Raw genomic sequence first — 16,645 nt, 5'->3', positions numbered from 1 at the left:
TAAAATTATAGTAACTCATCATCAATTTTTCAGTTAGATAGCGATAAAACAAGTTCCTAAATAAATAAGAAATATATGTATTTCTCAATCTTTTCCAAATGAATTCTTTTTAAAAAAAACATTTATAGATAAAGTAAAAAATTAATTGAATAATTTTATATATTCAATAAATTTCATACTACATACTCCCATAACGTGAACTCATATGTTTACAGCTCGATCCAACACACAAGAAATTAAATTCTTGCTGACATTATTATTTTTCAGTACCTTTCAAAGAGGGTCATCAATATTTTGTAGTACTATATTTATTGAGTTGTTGGCATCAGATACACCTATCATTAATTATAATTTATTCAAATTCAAATGCATTTATTATATTAGGAAATATCTTTAGTTTGTATACTCCATTTCTAATTTATTAAATGTTTTTTTAACTAAATTTTGCTAAAACAATTGAAAATAGTGACATTTGAAGAAAAAGTCCGTAGTTGAAAATACAGACCTTTTCTCTCATGTAACTGAAATTAATATTAGTTATTTTATGAATTTTGTTATTCAATAAGTATGTTTATATATCAATAATAGGTAATTGGGAAAAATCGCAAATATGCCATCAAATTTTCAGAAAAGGATTTATTTATGTTGTAAGGTAAGGCTCATGTATGTCATTCTGTTTGAGAAAAGACTTATTCATGTTATTATTTGTTAACTGAAAATAATTTCGATTGTGCAAAATCATTATTTACACGTGATCAATTATGATTTGTATGATATGGATGAACCAAACTTTGAACAAATGACATGATGAATTTTTTCTTAGAATTGAATGACATATTTGAGTCTTTTCTCTTTTAACAAAAATTGATTAAGGACATGGCCGAATCATTATTGTCCACGTGTATAAAAATAGTTTTACAAAACTAAAATTATGATCTGTTAACAAATAATAACATGAATAAATATTTTCTTTAATGAAAATGACATAGATAATCCGATACTTTAAACGATGACATAGATACACTTTTTCTCAAAATTTAGTGACATATTTGAGATAATATATAAACTCGAATCGATAAATCGATAATCCACCCTAATTGAAAATAGACCTTTCCTCTCATATAGTCCAAGTATGTCGAATAGATTAACTAACTAATCAAACATCAATAATTATTATCTCATCTTATTCACAAATCGATGATAGAGTAATATATAAAAATCAAATCGAATCAACCAATAAGAAAGTATTGACCTTTCCACTCATGTAGTCCAAATAATGGGACCACTTGGTAAGATAGATACTATAGAAAAATTGGACATACCATTCTACATTTATTAATTTTCTCATTTTGTGGCTCTGAACATTAGAACAAATTAGCATATTTTCTCTCAATCAAGAAAATGTTACCAATGTTGTTAAATTTTGTCATACTAGTGTCTCTCTTGTTTGCACCAACTTCTGGTGAAGTTGATGGATTCATTTACAATGGATTCAAACCAAGTGATGTTAGTTTAGATGGCATTGCTAATATTACACCCAATGGTCTTTTGTTGTTAACAGATTCCAAAACACAAGATCAAGGCCATGCTTTTTATCCAAATCCAATTCATTTCAAGAATTCACCTTATGGTGATGCATTTTCATTCTCTACAACCTTTGTGTTCGCGATAAGGTCTGATTATAGACCATTGGATGGTCATGGACTAGTTTTTGTTATCGCGCCACAGAGAGGAATTCGAAAGGCTTTGGCAAACCACTATCTTGGTCTTTTTAACTCAAGAAATAATGGGGATAAATCAAACCATGTTGTTGGAGTTGAGTTTGATACAATATATAGCGCGGATTTTGGTGATATGAATGACAATCATGTTGGAATTGATATAAATGGATTAAGGTCTGTAGCAAATCACACAGCAGGTTATTTTGATGATCATACTGGTTTGTTTAATAACTTTACTCTGGTTAGTGGTATGGCAATGCAAGTTTGGGTGGATTATGATGGTATAACTAAGCTAATCAATGTGACAGTAGCTCCATTACATATGGAAAAACCAGTTACTCCACTTTTGTCTTTGAAATATGATCTTTCGCCGATTCTTAATCAGATTATGTATGTTGGTTTTTCATCATCAACTGGTTCAGTCCCAACACATCATTATATCTTAGGATGGAGCTTTAAGGCAAATGGGAAAGCTCAAGAACTTTCTCAACTTCCTAGTCTTCCTCGTCTTGGGCGTAAAGGGGCATCAAGATTTGTAACGATTGGGTTACCAGTGATCTCTTTGGTTACAATTGTTGTAGCAACCTTGGTGGTGGTTTGTTATGTTAGAAGGAAGAAGTATGAAGAAGTTCTTGAAGATTGGGAACGTGAGTATAGACCGCAAAGGTTCAATTATAAGGATTTGTACACTGCTACTAAAGGGTTCAGAGAAAAGGAGCTGTTGGGAGCTGGTGGATTTGGTAAAGTTTATAAAGGAGTGATGCCTGTAACCAAACATGAGATAGCTGTAAAGAAGATATCTCATGAATCAAGACAAGGGATGAAGGAATTTGTTTCGGAGATTGTAAGTATAGGCCGTATGCAACATAGGAATGTAGTACCACTTTTGGGCTATTGTAGGCGAAAAGGGGAATTACTTTTGGTTTATGAGTTCATGTCTAATGGAAGTCTAGATAAGTATTTATACGACCAACCAAGACTCACCCTCGATTGGAACCAAAGATTCAGAGTCATTCAAGGTGTAGCATCAGGACTATTTTTCCTACATGAAGAATGTGACCGTGTAGTGGTTCATAGGGATATTAAGGCTAGTAATGTGTTGTTGGATGGTGAACTAAATGGCAGGCTAGGAGACTTTGGACTCGCGAGGCTATATGGTCATGGGACTGATCCTCAATCAACTCGTGTCGTTGGTACTCTTGGTTATCTTGCACCAGAGCATACTAGAACTGGCAGGGCAACACCTAGTAGTGATGTATTTTCCTTTGGGGCTTTTCTGCTTGAAGTTGCGTGTGGTAGGAGGCCGATAGAGCCAAGACATGACGGTGATGATCTGATTTTAGTTGATTGGGTGTTTTCGTGCTGGAATAGAGGTAATATTCTCGAGGCTGTTGATCCAAACTTAGGCAATGATTTTGTTCCAGGGCAAGTTGAGTTGGTCTTAAGTCTAGGCTTGTTCTGTTCTCATTCAGAGCCCTCATTTAGGCCAACCATGCGACAAAACGTGTTGTTCTTGGAAGGTGTGGTGGCCTTACCAGAGTTATCAGCTCTCGGTGTTTCATATGCTGACCTAACATTTGACCATCGCGGAGGTTTTGATGATTTTATCAAGTCGTATCCAGCTTCTTCTGTTAATGCACATTCCCCCGCTTCATCTGTAGCAGAATCGCTCCTTTCTGATGGCCGATGAATTAGGCTACACACGAAGCACGATTGAACACTTTCATGAACATTTAACAGTGAAGTAGTTCAGGCATGATACTATTAGTTTAGAATGTAACACTATACAGAGAAGATAACACTCTTTTCTCTTCATTGTCAAGTTTCACAGTAATAACTTTTGTCAAGTCTATGTAATTGGTACCAAATATATCGTCTTATCGACCTCCTAAACTTCTATTTCTGAATATGATTATTAACTCTCGTTCATAGTTTTGTTTCAAATTAAAAAAAATGACTAATTGAAACAGAATTAGTAAGTACTTCTAAATGAAAGTTAAAAATAATTGACTTAACCGTTGAACAAAGATACTTAATTTACATTTAGGTAACAACTAGGAATTGAGGCATTACCATGACTAGTAATAACTCTTTAACGGGTCAACGATTAAATCGATAAGGAAAATAAGTGAATGATAACCACTAAAGTCAAAGAAGACCTTAAAATAAATAAAAAAACTACAGAGAGAAAAATAATGTTTTATTAATTAAAAAAAAAGAGTGTTGATAGATGAAAGGAACCTCATGATATTTAATTAATAAACATTCAAAAGTTTGACATAAATGTATTGGAAGATCTTAAAACAACTTCACATTGAATAGACTCCAATTCCAATAAATGTTGGTAGATGCATGTACTAAAGCAAATTTTCTTTTAGGCTTAAAGTTAGTGATTGAGTTTTAAAGTTATTAGCATAATTCACTTAAATATTTAAATTAATATTTGTATTTATTGAATATTTTTATCTTTTTAAATTCAAATTATTTAAATATTTTTTATAATAAACTAAAAGTATAAAGTATGTGAAATATACTCGCAATGATTTGACAACTTGACGAAGTAAATAATGACATGTAATTTTAGTACAAAATTTAATTTTAAAATGTATTATAAAGTAAAAGAAAAAAATTCTTTTTATGTTAAAAATAAATATTTTAAAAGAATCTTCCAACTTACCTTTGACATAACTTTAAGACCACAAAATTAAAAGATATTTTTGATACATTTGACATGACTTTAAATTTGAATTCTTTCTTTTCTTAAATTCCGTTTCAAATCAAATTATGTCAATCTTTTTGAAACGGATGGAATATTATGAAACTTTCTTGGTTCATTGATGATAAATTTCTCCATGACATTAATTCTTGTCGATTTCTTTATGCTAAATTGGATATAACTTTTTATTAAACTTTCTTCTTCGTTCAATTTTTTGTAAAGTGAAACGAATTTCATCGGAAAATTAACCAACTCCAATGACATCATTGGGAAAAATTAAGTAATGTCGAATTTCTTTTCGAGTTCTACAACAAAAAAAATAATAATCCAAACTTCAATCCCTCTACAAATTAACATGATAAAAATAACTATTATGAAGACAATTTTAAGGGATTTAAGATGATTTAGGCCTTTCTGTTATTTAGCTCATGATTTAATATACTACATTTTAAGTATTATTTATTGTACTCTTTTTAAAAATAATCTCAAATTATTTTCTGTGTTTATATTTACTTGTCATTATTCTAAAAATAAAAGACGGTGAAGATGCTCTGAAATCAAATAAAAATGTCTCCGATTATTACTTTGTTCAAAAATGCCTTCACTATTACTTTTGAGCTAGAAATGTGTTATTCCTAATAAATTATGTTGTTTCTTTTCTTTCTAAACATATTTTTTTTCTAATAAAATTATTGTAATCCATCATTAATTTTCATAATATAAGATCACAATTATCTATCATTAAATTTCATTAAACAGTGATAAAAGAAACTCTAATGAAATATAAAATATTTTTCTAATTGAACGCGCATAAGCATTTGCCTATATAATCTTTGATTTTAAAGTTAAATATAACTACAATAATATCATTAAAAAACGAAAATTTATTACATAAATTGCTTCAAATCACTTAAAATAAATTTCTTCAAATAATTACTTTAGTCATTTGTGATTATTTTTTTTAATTACATTATGTGCAGCAAATTTTGAAAAAGTAAACAGCGTAGGCTTCCGGGCACTTTAACATTTTGTTGTAACGCATGCAACTCATTAGGATGAGAAGTAGTTAAAATAACTCATCGGTGACCATTTAAACTTAGTATTAATTTTCAATTAAATACTTAAATCGGTTTTGTTTATTTTTAAATACATTATATTAGGTTTAAATGTGTCATTTAAACACTTTTTCGACGATCTGTCAAATTTATAAGGTGTGTATAACATACTCGCTAATAACGTGTCAAAGTGACGAATTAAATAACAACATATGTCATATATAAAAAATTATTAAATGATGATTTATGTGGCATTTATTTAACTAAATAATTTTTTTTTAAAAAATTAACCACTTTTAATTTAAAAAAATTATTCCCACACCTCCACCCCAAATTGTCTTCTTCATTACCCCACCCCCACCCCCACCTCAAATCCCAACCCCTCTCTCTCACTAAGATTGTCTTCTCCACCCATCACCACCCTCGACCCTCCCCCACCTAAATGTGTCAAACGAAAAGTTTTTTTATTTGTTTTTGTTACTTTGTGAGTGTTGTGAGATAAGAACGGTTTTTTTGTGGTAGATTGATATTTAAATGTTTGATTTGGTGAATGTGGTAATGCATTTGTTTGACCTTTTTCGGGGATTTTTTTATTTTCGGCTGAATTTTTGGATCATTGCAAATAAAAAATTGTTGTTTTAGTATATAAATATGGAGTCTCAATCTAGAATTTTTTCATGATTATGATGTGAGAATACATACAAATGGATTAGAACGCTAAAATTATTTGTTGCGAATGTAGAATTTGATAATTGAAAATATAATTTCTTGCCATTTTTGTTTGTGGCATCGTCAAATTTATTTCACCATGAAAAAAGTTTAAGTTTGGAACGTTTGACTGCCGCTCGGGGATGTAGTTGTAGATAGGTTAGTCTTAGTGGGTCGTTGGCTCCACCTGTTATCTCCTTCTACGACATGTTGTTGTCGTCGCCATATTCCATATGTCACTTAGTCATCTCTGCCTCGCTGCGGGTCAGAACCTCCTAAAGAAACGGAGGACTTTATTCAGTGACCCCGCGATTGCCCTCTGAATGATCAGAATAAGGTAAAGCTTGAAGATAAGTTTTGTACTCAATTAATTTCTCAGTCCCTCTAGTCAGGTGGGCGCCGACCGATTTTTCGACTAGATTCGCCTAAAAACCATAAGTGCTGGTCTCCCTTCATGCGGCCCACGTCATTCGAGGTGGCCCAGCCCAACATTCATTCGCAAATCCTGTAGCCAAAAATTGGGGAAGAAGAAGAAGAAAAAAGTAAAACTTGGTAAAATGAGGCTTTCACACGCGTCCAGTGAGTGTATCACACATATTATGCCCTCTCAGCAAAAAGTATCAAATTGACACAGCGAAACATGAAATGAGGTATCTAAAATGAACAAGCATGGTTGAGGTGTCTAACTAAAAATTAGTGACAACTTTAGTGTCAACCGATAGAATTGGCCTTAAAATAAACTGATTTTTATAAAATGTAAGAATGTTATGTCATTTTGGAATTACACCTAGAAATACAACTCATGAGTTCAAACTTTAAATATGATCCACAAATTCAAAATAGTCGATACCAAATGATAAATCAAAAGAAATTTCATTATGGAATTTAACTTGATTACGACCCAAGAACCACCCTTTCAATAGTGCACTAACGACCATTTTATTTAATAATTAAAAAGAAGGAATTACGACCATTTTAATGTACTTATCAAGGTCCAATCTATTTACGAAGTCAAATATTCAAATACACCCACCATTCTAATTTAGGGTGTAACCTTTCGCGACTAATATTTGAAGCTAAATTTGAGTAGATGAAATTAACGTTTAAAAGTTAAATTTAATTATATGACACAAACGTTTAAAAGTTAAAATTTAAATATTCAAAATTATAAAAAAATACTATAAATTGTAATTTTTCTAACGTTAATATGATGAAAAAATTTATTATAAAACATCTTTAAAGTTTTGAATCTCGAAAAAAGAAAAAGTGTATTATGGGGATAGAGGAAGTATTGCTTTAATTGTACTATAGAAGTAGGGGTTGATCCATTTCTACAACGATCACAAATTAATTCAATTATATTTACTTGCAAATATTTATGAATTTTTTAATACATATACAAAATTTGAGCAAATATTACTAAATTCTCGTGAATTCATATATCACATGGTATATCTGCCACAGAGCAAGGTGGGAGTGGCCACTACAGCCTACGTACATCCAATATTCTCTTCAGAGCTCAATCGTGGAATAACACCGAATATGTTGTTGAAATTTAACTAGGTAAATCTTATTCAACCAAATATGAGAACACTAGTGCAATTGAAATTAAATTTTAGCCACTTGCCATTTGAATAAAAAAGTCTGCAGTTGAAAATATAGACCTTTCTTCATATGTAATCCAAATTTTAGATGGACCAACTTTAGTATATAGATGACTTTTTTTGTATTCCTTGAGAAGACTTGGAAAATAGAAAATAAATTATAAGTAACATTTTTGGACTACTATAGAAAAAAATTGATAAAAAAAGATCATTTCTTGTCAAATCAAGAAAATGTATAAAAAGTCGAACAAATTAGCTTTATTTGGTCACAAATCACAATATTATCTCTCATTTCTCAATCAACAAAATATTGTAAATGTTGTTCAATCTTGTCATACTAGTTTCTCTTTTCTTAGTTGGTATTGCACCAGTTTCTTGTGAAGTTGATCATGCATTCATTTACAATGGATTCCAATCACAAAATCTTAGCTTGGATGGTATAGCAGAGTTTACGCCCGATGGTCTTTTGCTGTTAACAGATTCTGAAACTCAAGATCAGGGCCATGCTTTCTATCCGAATCCAATTCATTTCAAGAATTCAACTAATGGTACTGTAGTTTCATTCTCTACAACATTTGTGTTCGCCATAAGGTCTGATTATGGAATTTTGAGTGGTCATGGACTGGTTTTTGTTATCGCGCCACAGAGAAGAATTCAAGGAGCTTTAGCATACCACTATCTAGGACTTTTTAACTCAACTAATAATGGGGATAGATCAAACCGTGTAGTTGGAGTTGAGCTCGATACAATCTATAGCGAGGAATTTGGTGATATCAATGCCAATCATGTTGGAATTGATATAAATGGATTAAGGTCTGTAGCAGTTGAAACAGCAGGTTATTTTGATAATACTGGCTTGTTTCATAATTTGACTTTGATAAGTGGCCAGCCTATGCAAGTTTGGGTGGATTATGATGGCAGTACTAAGCAAATTAATGTAACAGTAGCTCCATTACATGTGGAAAAACCAGTTAGTCCACTTTTGTCTTTGAAAACTGATCTTTCGCCGATTCTTGATCAGACCATGTATGTTGGTTTTTCATCATCAACTGGTTCTGTCCCAACATATCATTATATCTTGGGATGGAGCTTCAAGACAAATGGGAAGGCTCAAGAACTTTCTCAACTTCCTAATCTTCCTCGTCTTGGACGCAAAGGGACATCAAGATTTGTAAAGATTGGTTTGCCATTACTCTCTTTGGTTTTACTTGTTGTAGCAACCTCGATGGTGGTTTACTATGTTAGAAGGAAGAAGTATGAAGAACTTCTTGAAGATTGGGAACGCGAGTACAGACCACAAAGGTTTATGTACAAAGATTTATACACTGCCACTAAAGGATTCAGAGAAAAGGAGCTGTTGGGAGCTGGTGGATTTGGTAAAGTTTACAAAGGAGTAATGCCTATCACCAATCTTGAGATAGCTGTAAAGAAGATATCTCATGAATCAAGACAAGGGATGAAGGAATTTGTTTCGGAGATTGTGATCATAGGTCGTCTACAACACAGGAATGTAGTACCACTTTTGGGTTATTGCAGGCGGAAAGGAGAGTTGCTTTTGGTTTATGAATACATGTCTGGTGGAAGTCTAGACAAATATTTATACAACAAACCAAGATTCACCCTTGATTGGAGCCAAAGATTCAGAGTTATTAGAGGTGTAGCATCAGGACTATTTTTCCTACACGAAGAATGTGACCATGTAGTGGTTCATAGGGACATTAAGGCTAGCAATGTCTTGTTGGATGGTGAACTAAATGGTAGGCTAGGAGACTTTGGACTTGCGAGGCTATATAGTCATGGTACCGATCCTCAGTCTACTCGTGTCGTTGGTACACTTGGTTACCTTGCACCAGAGCATACTAGAACTGGCAGGTCAACACCTAGTAGTGATGTATTTTCCTTTGGTGCTTTTCTGCTTGAAGTTGCCTGTGGTAGGAGGCCTATAGAGCCAAGACAAGACGATGATGATCTGATTTTAGTCGATTGGGTTTTCTCATGCTGGAATAGGGGTAATATTCTTGAGGCTGTTGATCTAAACGTAGGGATCGATTTTGTTCCAGGGGAAGTGGAGATGGTCTTAAAGCTAGGCTTGCTCTGCTCTCATTCAAAGCCCTCGTATAGGCCAACCATGCGACAAGTCTTGTTGTTCTTAGATGGTGTTGTGGCCTTACCAGAGTTATCATCACTCGGTATTTCAGCAGCCGGCCTAACATTTGATCATCACGGAGGTTTTGATGATTTTGTCACGTCCTATTCATCTTCGATTAATGCACATTCCCGTTCTCCATCTGTAACAGACTCCTTTCTCTCTGGTGGGCGATGATTCTTAAATTAAATATGTCAGTAACTTCAACTTGTAAGTTGTAATCATGGTTTTTAATTGAATCTCTATACTACTGCACCTCAAATAAGATGGAAATGCACTTTCTTTTTAATTCAAGCTTAATTTTGTTATCAAATTTTGACTTCAACTTAGTAGCATACATGTAGTCAACTAATAATTGACATGCACTCGCACAATAATTTGCTTTTATGTTACTTCCATTGCTTCCAGTAGAGCTACCATTTGATTTATATGCTACGTTTCTTTAGTGAATAGACATTAAGATTTTGCTTAATGTAAAGAAGTGTTACCTTTTCATTGTCATCATCTGCTCACTTTGCAACGAGAACGAAGAGTGAACTGAAAGCATTATCATTATCCTCTCCTGCCATCATTGATGCATCTTCTGAGTGCTCCAATTCCTCAGATCTACTCGATGAGTCCCCCCGAGCAGCAAGAGCTTGACAAGGTAATCAGCAGCAGCTTCTTTTGGACCCAATCCCATCGTTTACCCTTGTCACCACCATTTTTAATGTAGTCCTTGTATTCAATCTTGTCCATTGGACAGTCTCTAATGAAATGACCCGGTCCCATTGTTTATCCAGTCTGTAGGTGTTAACTGTATAGGGAGTACTTGCTTTGATATCAATTGTTGGTGTTGTGCGGAATTTGAGATAATACGAGAAAATATAAACGCGAAAAACAAGACAACAGATTTACGTGGTTCACCAATAAATTGGCTACGTCCACGGGAAGAGAGGGAGCAGTTTTATTATGGAGAGGCAAAAACAGAATTACAGAATAGGGTTTGCCATAGCGTCTATATATAGTGCTAAGCTACGCCCTAAAAGGCTTGGGCCCAACATACAGAATCAACAGAAAATTAAGGGCCCAATACAACAACATTGTATACCGTCGGGCCGGGGGCGTCTCGAAAGCCGTACAACCAAAAGCTTACCTTCACTGACATAATAGAAAGCCGTACAACCAAAAGCTTTCAGATTTGAATAATCAGCAGCTTTTCCTGACCACATCTCCATAGGTGTCTTGCACTGTATGCCTGTGTGTGGTCCGCGGTTAATCAAGTAGCAAGCTGTACTAACCGCTTCTGCCCAGAATCTTCTATCTAGCCCAGCATTAGAGAGCATGCACCTTGCTCTCTCCAGAAGTGTTTGATTCATCCGCTCAGCTACACCGTTCTGCTGTGGTGTATTTTTGACTGTACGATGTCGAGCAATCCCTTCATCCTTACAGAATTGATCAAATTCAGACCAGCAGAATTCCAGCCCATTATCAGTTCGCAACCTCTTGATCTTCTTCCCTGTTTGATTTTCCATCAAAATTTTCCACTCCTTGAACTTCTGGAAAGCTTCACTTTTATGCTTCATCATGTACACCCAAGTCATCCTTGAGTAGTCATCAATAATGGACACAAAGAATCTGCAGCCTCCCAAAGACTCAACACGGCATGGACCCTAGCAATCAGAATGGATATAATCAAGTGTGCCTTTTGTTCTGTGAGTGGCCTTTGGAAACTTGTTGCGATGTAGTTTTCCAAAGACACAATGTTCACAAAACTCTAGGCTCTTAACCTTATGACCAGCAAGAAGATCCTCCTTTGACAGAATTTGCATCCCTCTTTCACCCATATGACCAAGTCTCATGTGCCATAACTTAGTCATATCCTTCTGGTGAACTTCTGACGATGCAACATGGGCTGAACCTGTAACCGTGGAACCTTGTAGAAAATACAAAGTACCACGCATGACACCTTTCAGAATCAGATTTGAACCCTTCCAGACCCGCAAGACTCCATCTTTTCCCGACCAGGTAAATCCCTTGCTGTCCAAAAGACTGAGAGATATTAGATTTTTTGTCATCAATGGAACGTGCCTGACCCTATGTAGGGCGTAGCTTAGCACTATATATAGACGCTATGGCAAACCCTATGAAGGTACACAACTCAGGGAACACTTAGAGCAATTGAATACTTTGTTATTAGAATTGCGTAATATCGATGCGAAGATCGAGGATGAAGATGCTGCCCTGATTCTGTTAGTATCTCTCCCAATGTCGTTTGAGAATTTTGTTCAATCGTTCATTGTTGGGAAAGATACTGTGTCACTGGAAGAAGTCAGATCGGCCCTTCATAGCAGGGAATTACGGCACAAAGCTAACGGCACAAGTACGGACATACAGCCTTCCGGTCTGTTCACCAGTAGCGGAAAGGGAAGGAAAAACGTCGGAAAGAAAAATAAGCCGATGTCGAAGGGTGCAAATCCGGATGATGTTTGTAATTACTACAAGGAGAAGGGACATTGGAAATTTGATTGTCCGAAGAAGAAGAAGCAATCGGAAAAACAATCAGTGTCTGCTGCTGTTGCTGAAGAAGACACCAATTCTGAAGAAGATATTGCCCTAGTTGCGGATGAGCACACTCATCATTCAGATGTGTGGGTTCTCGAATAGTGCTAAGCTACGCCCTACATATAGTGCTAAGCTACGCCCTACATAGGGTTTGCCATAGCGTCTATATATAGTGCTAAGCTACGCCCTACATAGGGTCAGGCACGTTCCATTGATGACGAAAAATCTGATATCTCTCAGTCTTTTGGACAGCAAGGGATTCAGCTGGTCGGGAAAAGATGGAGTCTTGCGGGTCTGGAAGGGTTCAAATCTGATTCTGAAAGGTGTCATGCGTGGTACTTTGTATTTTCTACAAGGTTCCACGGTTACAGGTTCAGCCCATGTTGCATCGTCAGAATTTCACCAGAAGGATATGACTAAGTTATGGCACATGAGACTTGGTCATATGGGTGAAAGAGGGATGCAAATTCTGTCAAAGGAAGATTTTCTTGCTGGTCATAAGGTTAAGAGCCTAGAGTTTTGTGAACATTGTGTTTTTGGAAAACTACATCGCAACAAGTTTCCAAAGGCCATTCATAGAACAAAAGGCACACTTGATTATATCCATTCTGATTGCTGGGGTCCATGCCGTGTTGAGTCTTTGGGAGGCTGCAGATTTTTTGTGTCCATTATTGATGACTACTCAAGGATGACTTGGGTGTACATGATGAAGCATAAAAGTGAAGCTTTCCAGAAGTTCAAGGAGTGGAAAATTTTGATGGAAAATCAAACAGGGAAGAAGATCAAGAGGTTGCAAACTGATAATGGGCTGGAATTCTGTTGGTCTGAATTTGATCAATTCTGTAAAGATGAAGGGATTGCTCGACATCGTACAGTCAGAAATACACCACAGCAGAACGGTGTAGCTGAGCGGATGAATCAAACACTTCTGGAGAGAGCAAGGTGCATGCTCTCTAATGCTGGGCTAGATAGAAGATTCTGGGCAGAAGCGGTTAGTACAGCTTGCTACTTGATTAACCGCGGACCACATACAGGCATACAGTGCAAGACACCTATGGAGATGTGGTCAGGAAAAGCTGCTGATTATTCAAATCTGAAAGCTTTTGGTTGTACGGCCTACTATCACGTCAGTGAAGGTAAGTTAGAACCAAGAGCTAAAAAGGGAGTATTTGTGGGCTACGGAGATGGAGTGAAAGGTTTCAGAATCTGGTCTCCAGCAGAAAAGAGGGTTATTATGAGCAGGAACGTTGTCTTTGATGAAAGTTCTCTGCTTAGAACCATTGTGAAGCCTACAACTACGTCAGAAACTGGGAGTCTTGATAAACAGGTGGAGTTTCAAGTCATTCAGAACGAGAGCGATTTAAAGGAACCTGAAGAGACTGATCAAGAGCCACAGACAGAAACTGATATTCCAGAATCTATGACATCAGATATCCATCGGAGTATAGCTTAAGATCGACCAAGGAGGGTTGGAGTTCGGCCACCTACGAGGTATGGATTTGAGGACATGGTGGGTTATGCACTGCAGGTTGCTGAAGAGGTAGATACATCTGAGCCGTCTACTTACAAAGAAGCCATTTTAAGTCCTGATTCTGAAAAATGGTTTGCTGCTATGGGAGATGAGATGGAGTCCCTACACAAGAATCAGACATGGGATTTGGTCATACAGCGTTCGGGGAGAAAGATTATTACTTGCAAGTGGGTTTTCAAGAAGAAGGAAGGGATATCACCAGCAGAAGGAGTCAAGTATAAAGCCAGGGTTGTTGCCAGAGGTTTCAACCAAAGAGAGGGAGTGGACTACAATGAGATTTTCTCACCAGTGGTCAGACATACTTCCATCCGAGTGTTACTAGCGATAGTTACACATCAGAATCTGGAGCTTGAACAACTTGATGTGAAGACAACATTTGTACATGGAGAGTTGGAGGAAGATATATACATGACTCAGTCGGATGGTTTCCAAGTTCCAGGGAAGGAAAATCACGTCTGCAAGTTGAAGAAGTCCTTATATGGACTTAAGCAGTCTCCAAGGCAGTGGTACAAAAGGTTTGACAGCTATATGGTGAAGTTGGGCTATACTCGGAGATCATATGATTGTTGTGTCTACTACAATAGGCTCAAGGATGATTCATTCATCTATCTGGTGCTTTATGTAGATGATATGCTGATAGCTGCAAAGAAGAAGTATGACATTCAGAAGCTGAAGGGTTTACTTAGTGCTGAGTTTGAGATGAAGGATCTGGGAGCCGCTCGGAAGATTCTAGGGATGGAGATCATTAGAGACAGAGAGAGAAGGAAACTTTTTTTGTCACAGAGAAGCTACATTCAGAAGGTCTTGGCGAGGTTTGGCATGTCTTCATCTAAGCCTATTGATACCCCCAGTGCTTCCAATATCCATCTCACTGCCATGTTCGCTCCACAGTCAGAAGAAGAGAAGGAGTATATGTCACGAGTCCCTTATGCCAGTGCCGTAGGAAGTTTGATGTATGCTATGGTCTGTACAAGGCCAGATTTAGCACATGCAGTCAGTGTAGTGAGCAGATTCATGGGACAACCAGGGAAAGAACATTGGCAGGCTGTGAAGAGAATTTTCCGGTACCTTAAAGGTACATCTGACATTGGTCTCATTTATGGAGGTGATACTCAGTGCTTGGTTACTGGTTATTCTGATTCAGACTATGCTGGAGATGTTGACACAAGAAGATCGATGACTGGCTATGTGTTTACCCTTGGAGGTTCTGTCATCAGTTGGAAGGCAACTTTGCAACCTACAGTGACTTTGTCTACTACGGAAGCGGAGTACATGGCCTTGACAGAGGCTGCAAAAGAAGGGATTTGGCTGAAAGGGCTGGTTAGTGATCTTGGTTTGCATCATGATCAGGCTACGGTGTATTGTGACAGTTTGAGTGCAATTTGTCTAGCCAAGGATCAAGTCCATCATGAGAGAACCAAGCATATTGACGTGAGGTATCATTTTCTGAGAAGTGAGAAGAGAATCAAGGTGAAGAAAGTAGGAACTGCTGATAATCCTGCTGATATGTTCACAAAGACGGTTCCACAGAGCAAGTTTCAACACTGTTTGGACTTGCTCAACATCAGAAGCTGTTAATTGTCCTGCGGGGCAATTCTGAGGAAGAGGGGGAGGCCTGGCACTATCATAGTGCGTCTGAAGAATCTGTTTGGAGAATTCAAGTCAAGGTGGAGATTTGTTGAATGCCTTGAATTGGGCCCTTAATTATCTGTCAATTCTGTATTTTAGGCCCAAGCCTGTTAGGGCGTAGCTTAGCACTATATATAGACGCTATGGCAAACCCTATTCTGTAATTCTGTTTTTGCCTCTCCATAATAAAACTGCTCCCTCTCTTCCCCGTGGACGTAGCCAATTTATTGGTGAACCACGTAAATTTGTTGTCTTATTTTTCGAATTTATATTTTCTCGTATTATCTCGAATTCCGCACAACAAAAAGTATGTAAGCTAAGGAAGTCACTCTATGGTCGCGTAGGCATCACAACAATGGAACATCAAGTTTACTGATGCACTATTGTCAGCAGGTTATTCTCAAAGTGCCCATGACCACTCTTTATTTATTAAAAGGGAAGGAGATGACATGGTTATTATTCTGGTGTATGTTGATGATCTTTTAATCACTGGAAATAGCATATAAATGATTCAAGAGGCAAAAGTCACACTGCACTGGAATTTTAAAATGAAAGACTTGTTGGGAAAGACAAGGCACTAACAAAGAATGCCTGACAGGATAACAGCGGAAGAATACCCAAGTCTATACTTTTCCTTCTCGATTTGAACCAAGAGAAGACAAACAACCACAAGCAATATGATATTAAGACAACAAGTAATTCAACCAAACAAATATAACAAGGCAATAATAAACCAATCACACAAGACACCAAGATTTATGTGGAAAACACTTCGATGTGAAGAGTAAAAAACCACGAGACCAAAAGCTCCACCATAATCACAAAGAGTTACAATATTGTTCTCCAAATTGGCCACAAAACAAGTGCCAAACAACGAGCAACAACAAAATAAGATTGCACCAAATCTAGAGAATTAAAGGAGCACAATCACCAATTTCGCAGCTACTGTTCACGACAGCAAAACTGAAGCTGCAGCCCAACAAATCCAACT

At 36.4% G+C, this 16,645-nt stretch overlaps 2 protein-coding genes and 1 long non-coding RNA gene across 3 annotated transcripts; 2 read left to right on the top strand and 1 right to left on the bottom strand.

Moving 5' to 3' along the window:
* The first annotated feature begins 1,343 nt into the window (after positions 1–1,343).
* On the top strand, positions 1,344–3,640 carry LecRK-IV (L-type lectin-domain containing receptor kinase IV.1-like). The gene has a single exon (NM_001320260.1). It carries the CDS (start codon positions 1,402–1,404, stop codon positions 3,409–3,411), a length of 2,010 nt encoding a protein of 669 aa, NP_001307189.1. The 5' UTR covers positions 1,344–1,401; the 3' UTR covers positions 3,412–3,640.
* Positions 3,641–6,108: 2,468 nt separating this feature from the next.
* Positions 6,109–10,714, bottom strand: LOC112942168 (uncharacterized). Its single transcript, XR_003248186.2, has 2 exons — positions 10,439–10,714; positions 6,109–6,705 (listed from the first exon to the last, which is right to left on the bottom strand). It is a non-coding gene; the product is annotated as an uncharacterized lncRNA (long non-coding RNA).
* On the top strand, positions 7,872–10,263 carry LOC101257591 (L-type lectin-domain containing receptor kinase IV.1). Its single transcript, XM_004246306.5, has one exon. The coding sequence runs from the start codon at positions 8,121–8,123 to the stop codon at positions 10,125–10,127; it is 2,007 nt and encodes a 668-aa protein (XP_004246354.1). The 5' UTR covers positions 7,872–8,120; the 3' UTR covers positions 10,128–10,263.
* Positions 10,715–16,645: the final 5,931 nt, after the last annotated feature.

This window comes from Solanum lycopersicum, chromosome 9 (genome assembly GCF_036512215.1).
Source record: "Solanum lycopersicum chromosome 9, SLM_r2.1".
Classification (NCBI taxonomy): Eukaryota; Viridiplantae; Streptophyta; class Magnoliopsida; order Solanales; family Solanaceae; genus Solanum; species Solanum lycopersicum.
This window is presented reverse-complemented; position numbering and strand designations above follow the sequence as displayed.

Excerpts from the sequence above, each read along its gene's own strand:
- LecRK-IV (NM_001320260.1), top strand. The coding sequence starts at position 1,402 with ATGTTACCAATGTTGTTAAATTTTGTCATACTAGTGTCTCTCTTGTTT.
- LOC101257591 (XM_004246306.5), top strand. The coding sequence starts at position 8,121 with ATGTTGTTCAATCTTGTCATACTAGTTTCTCTTTTCTTAGTTGGTATT.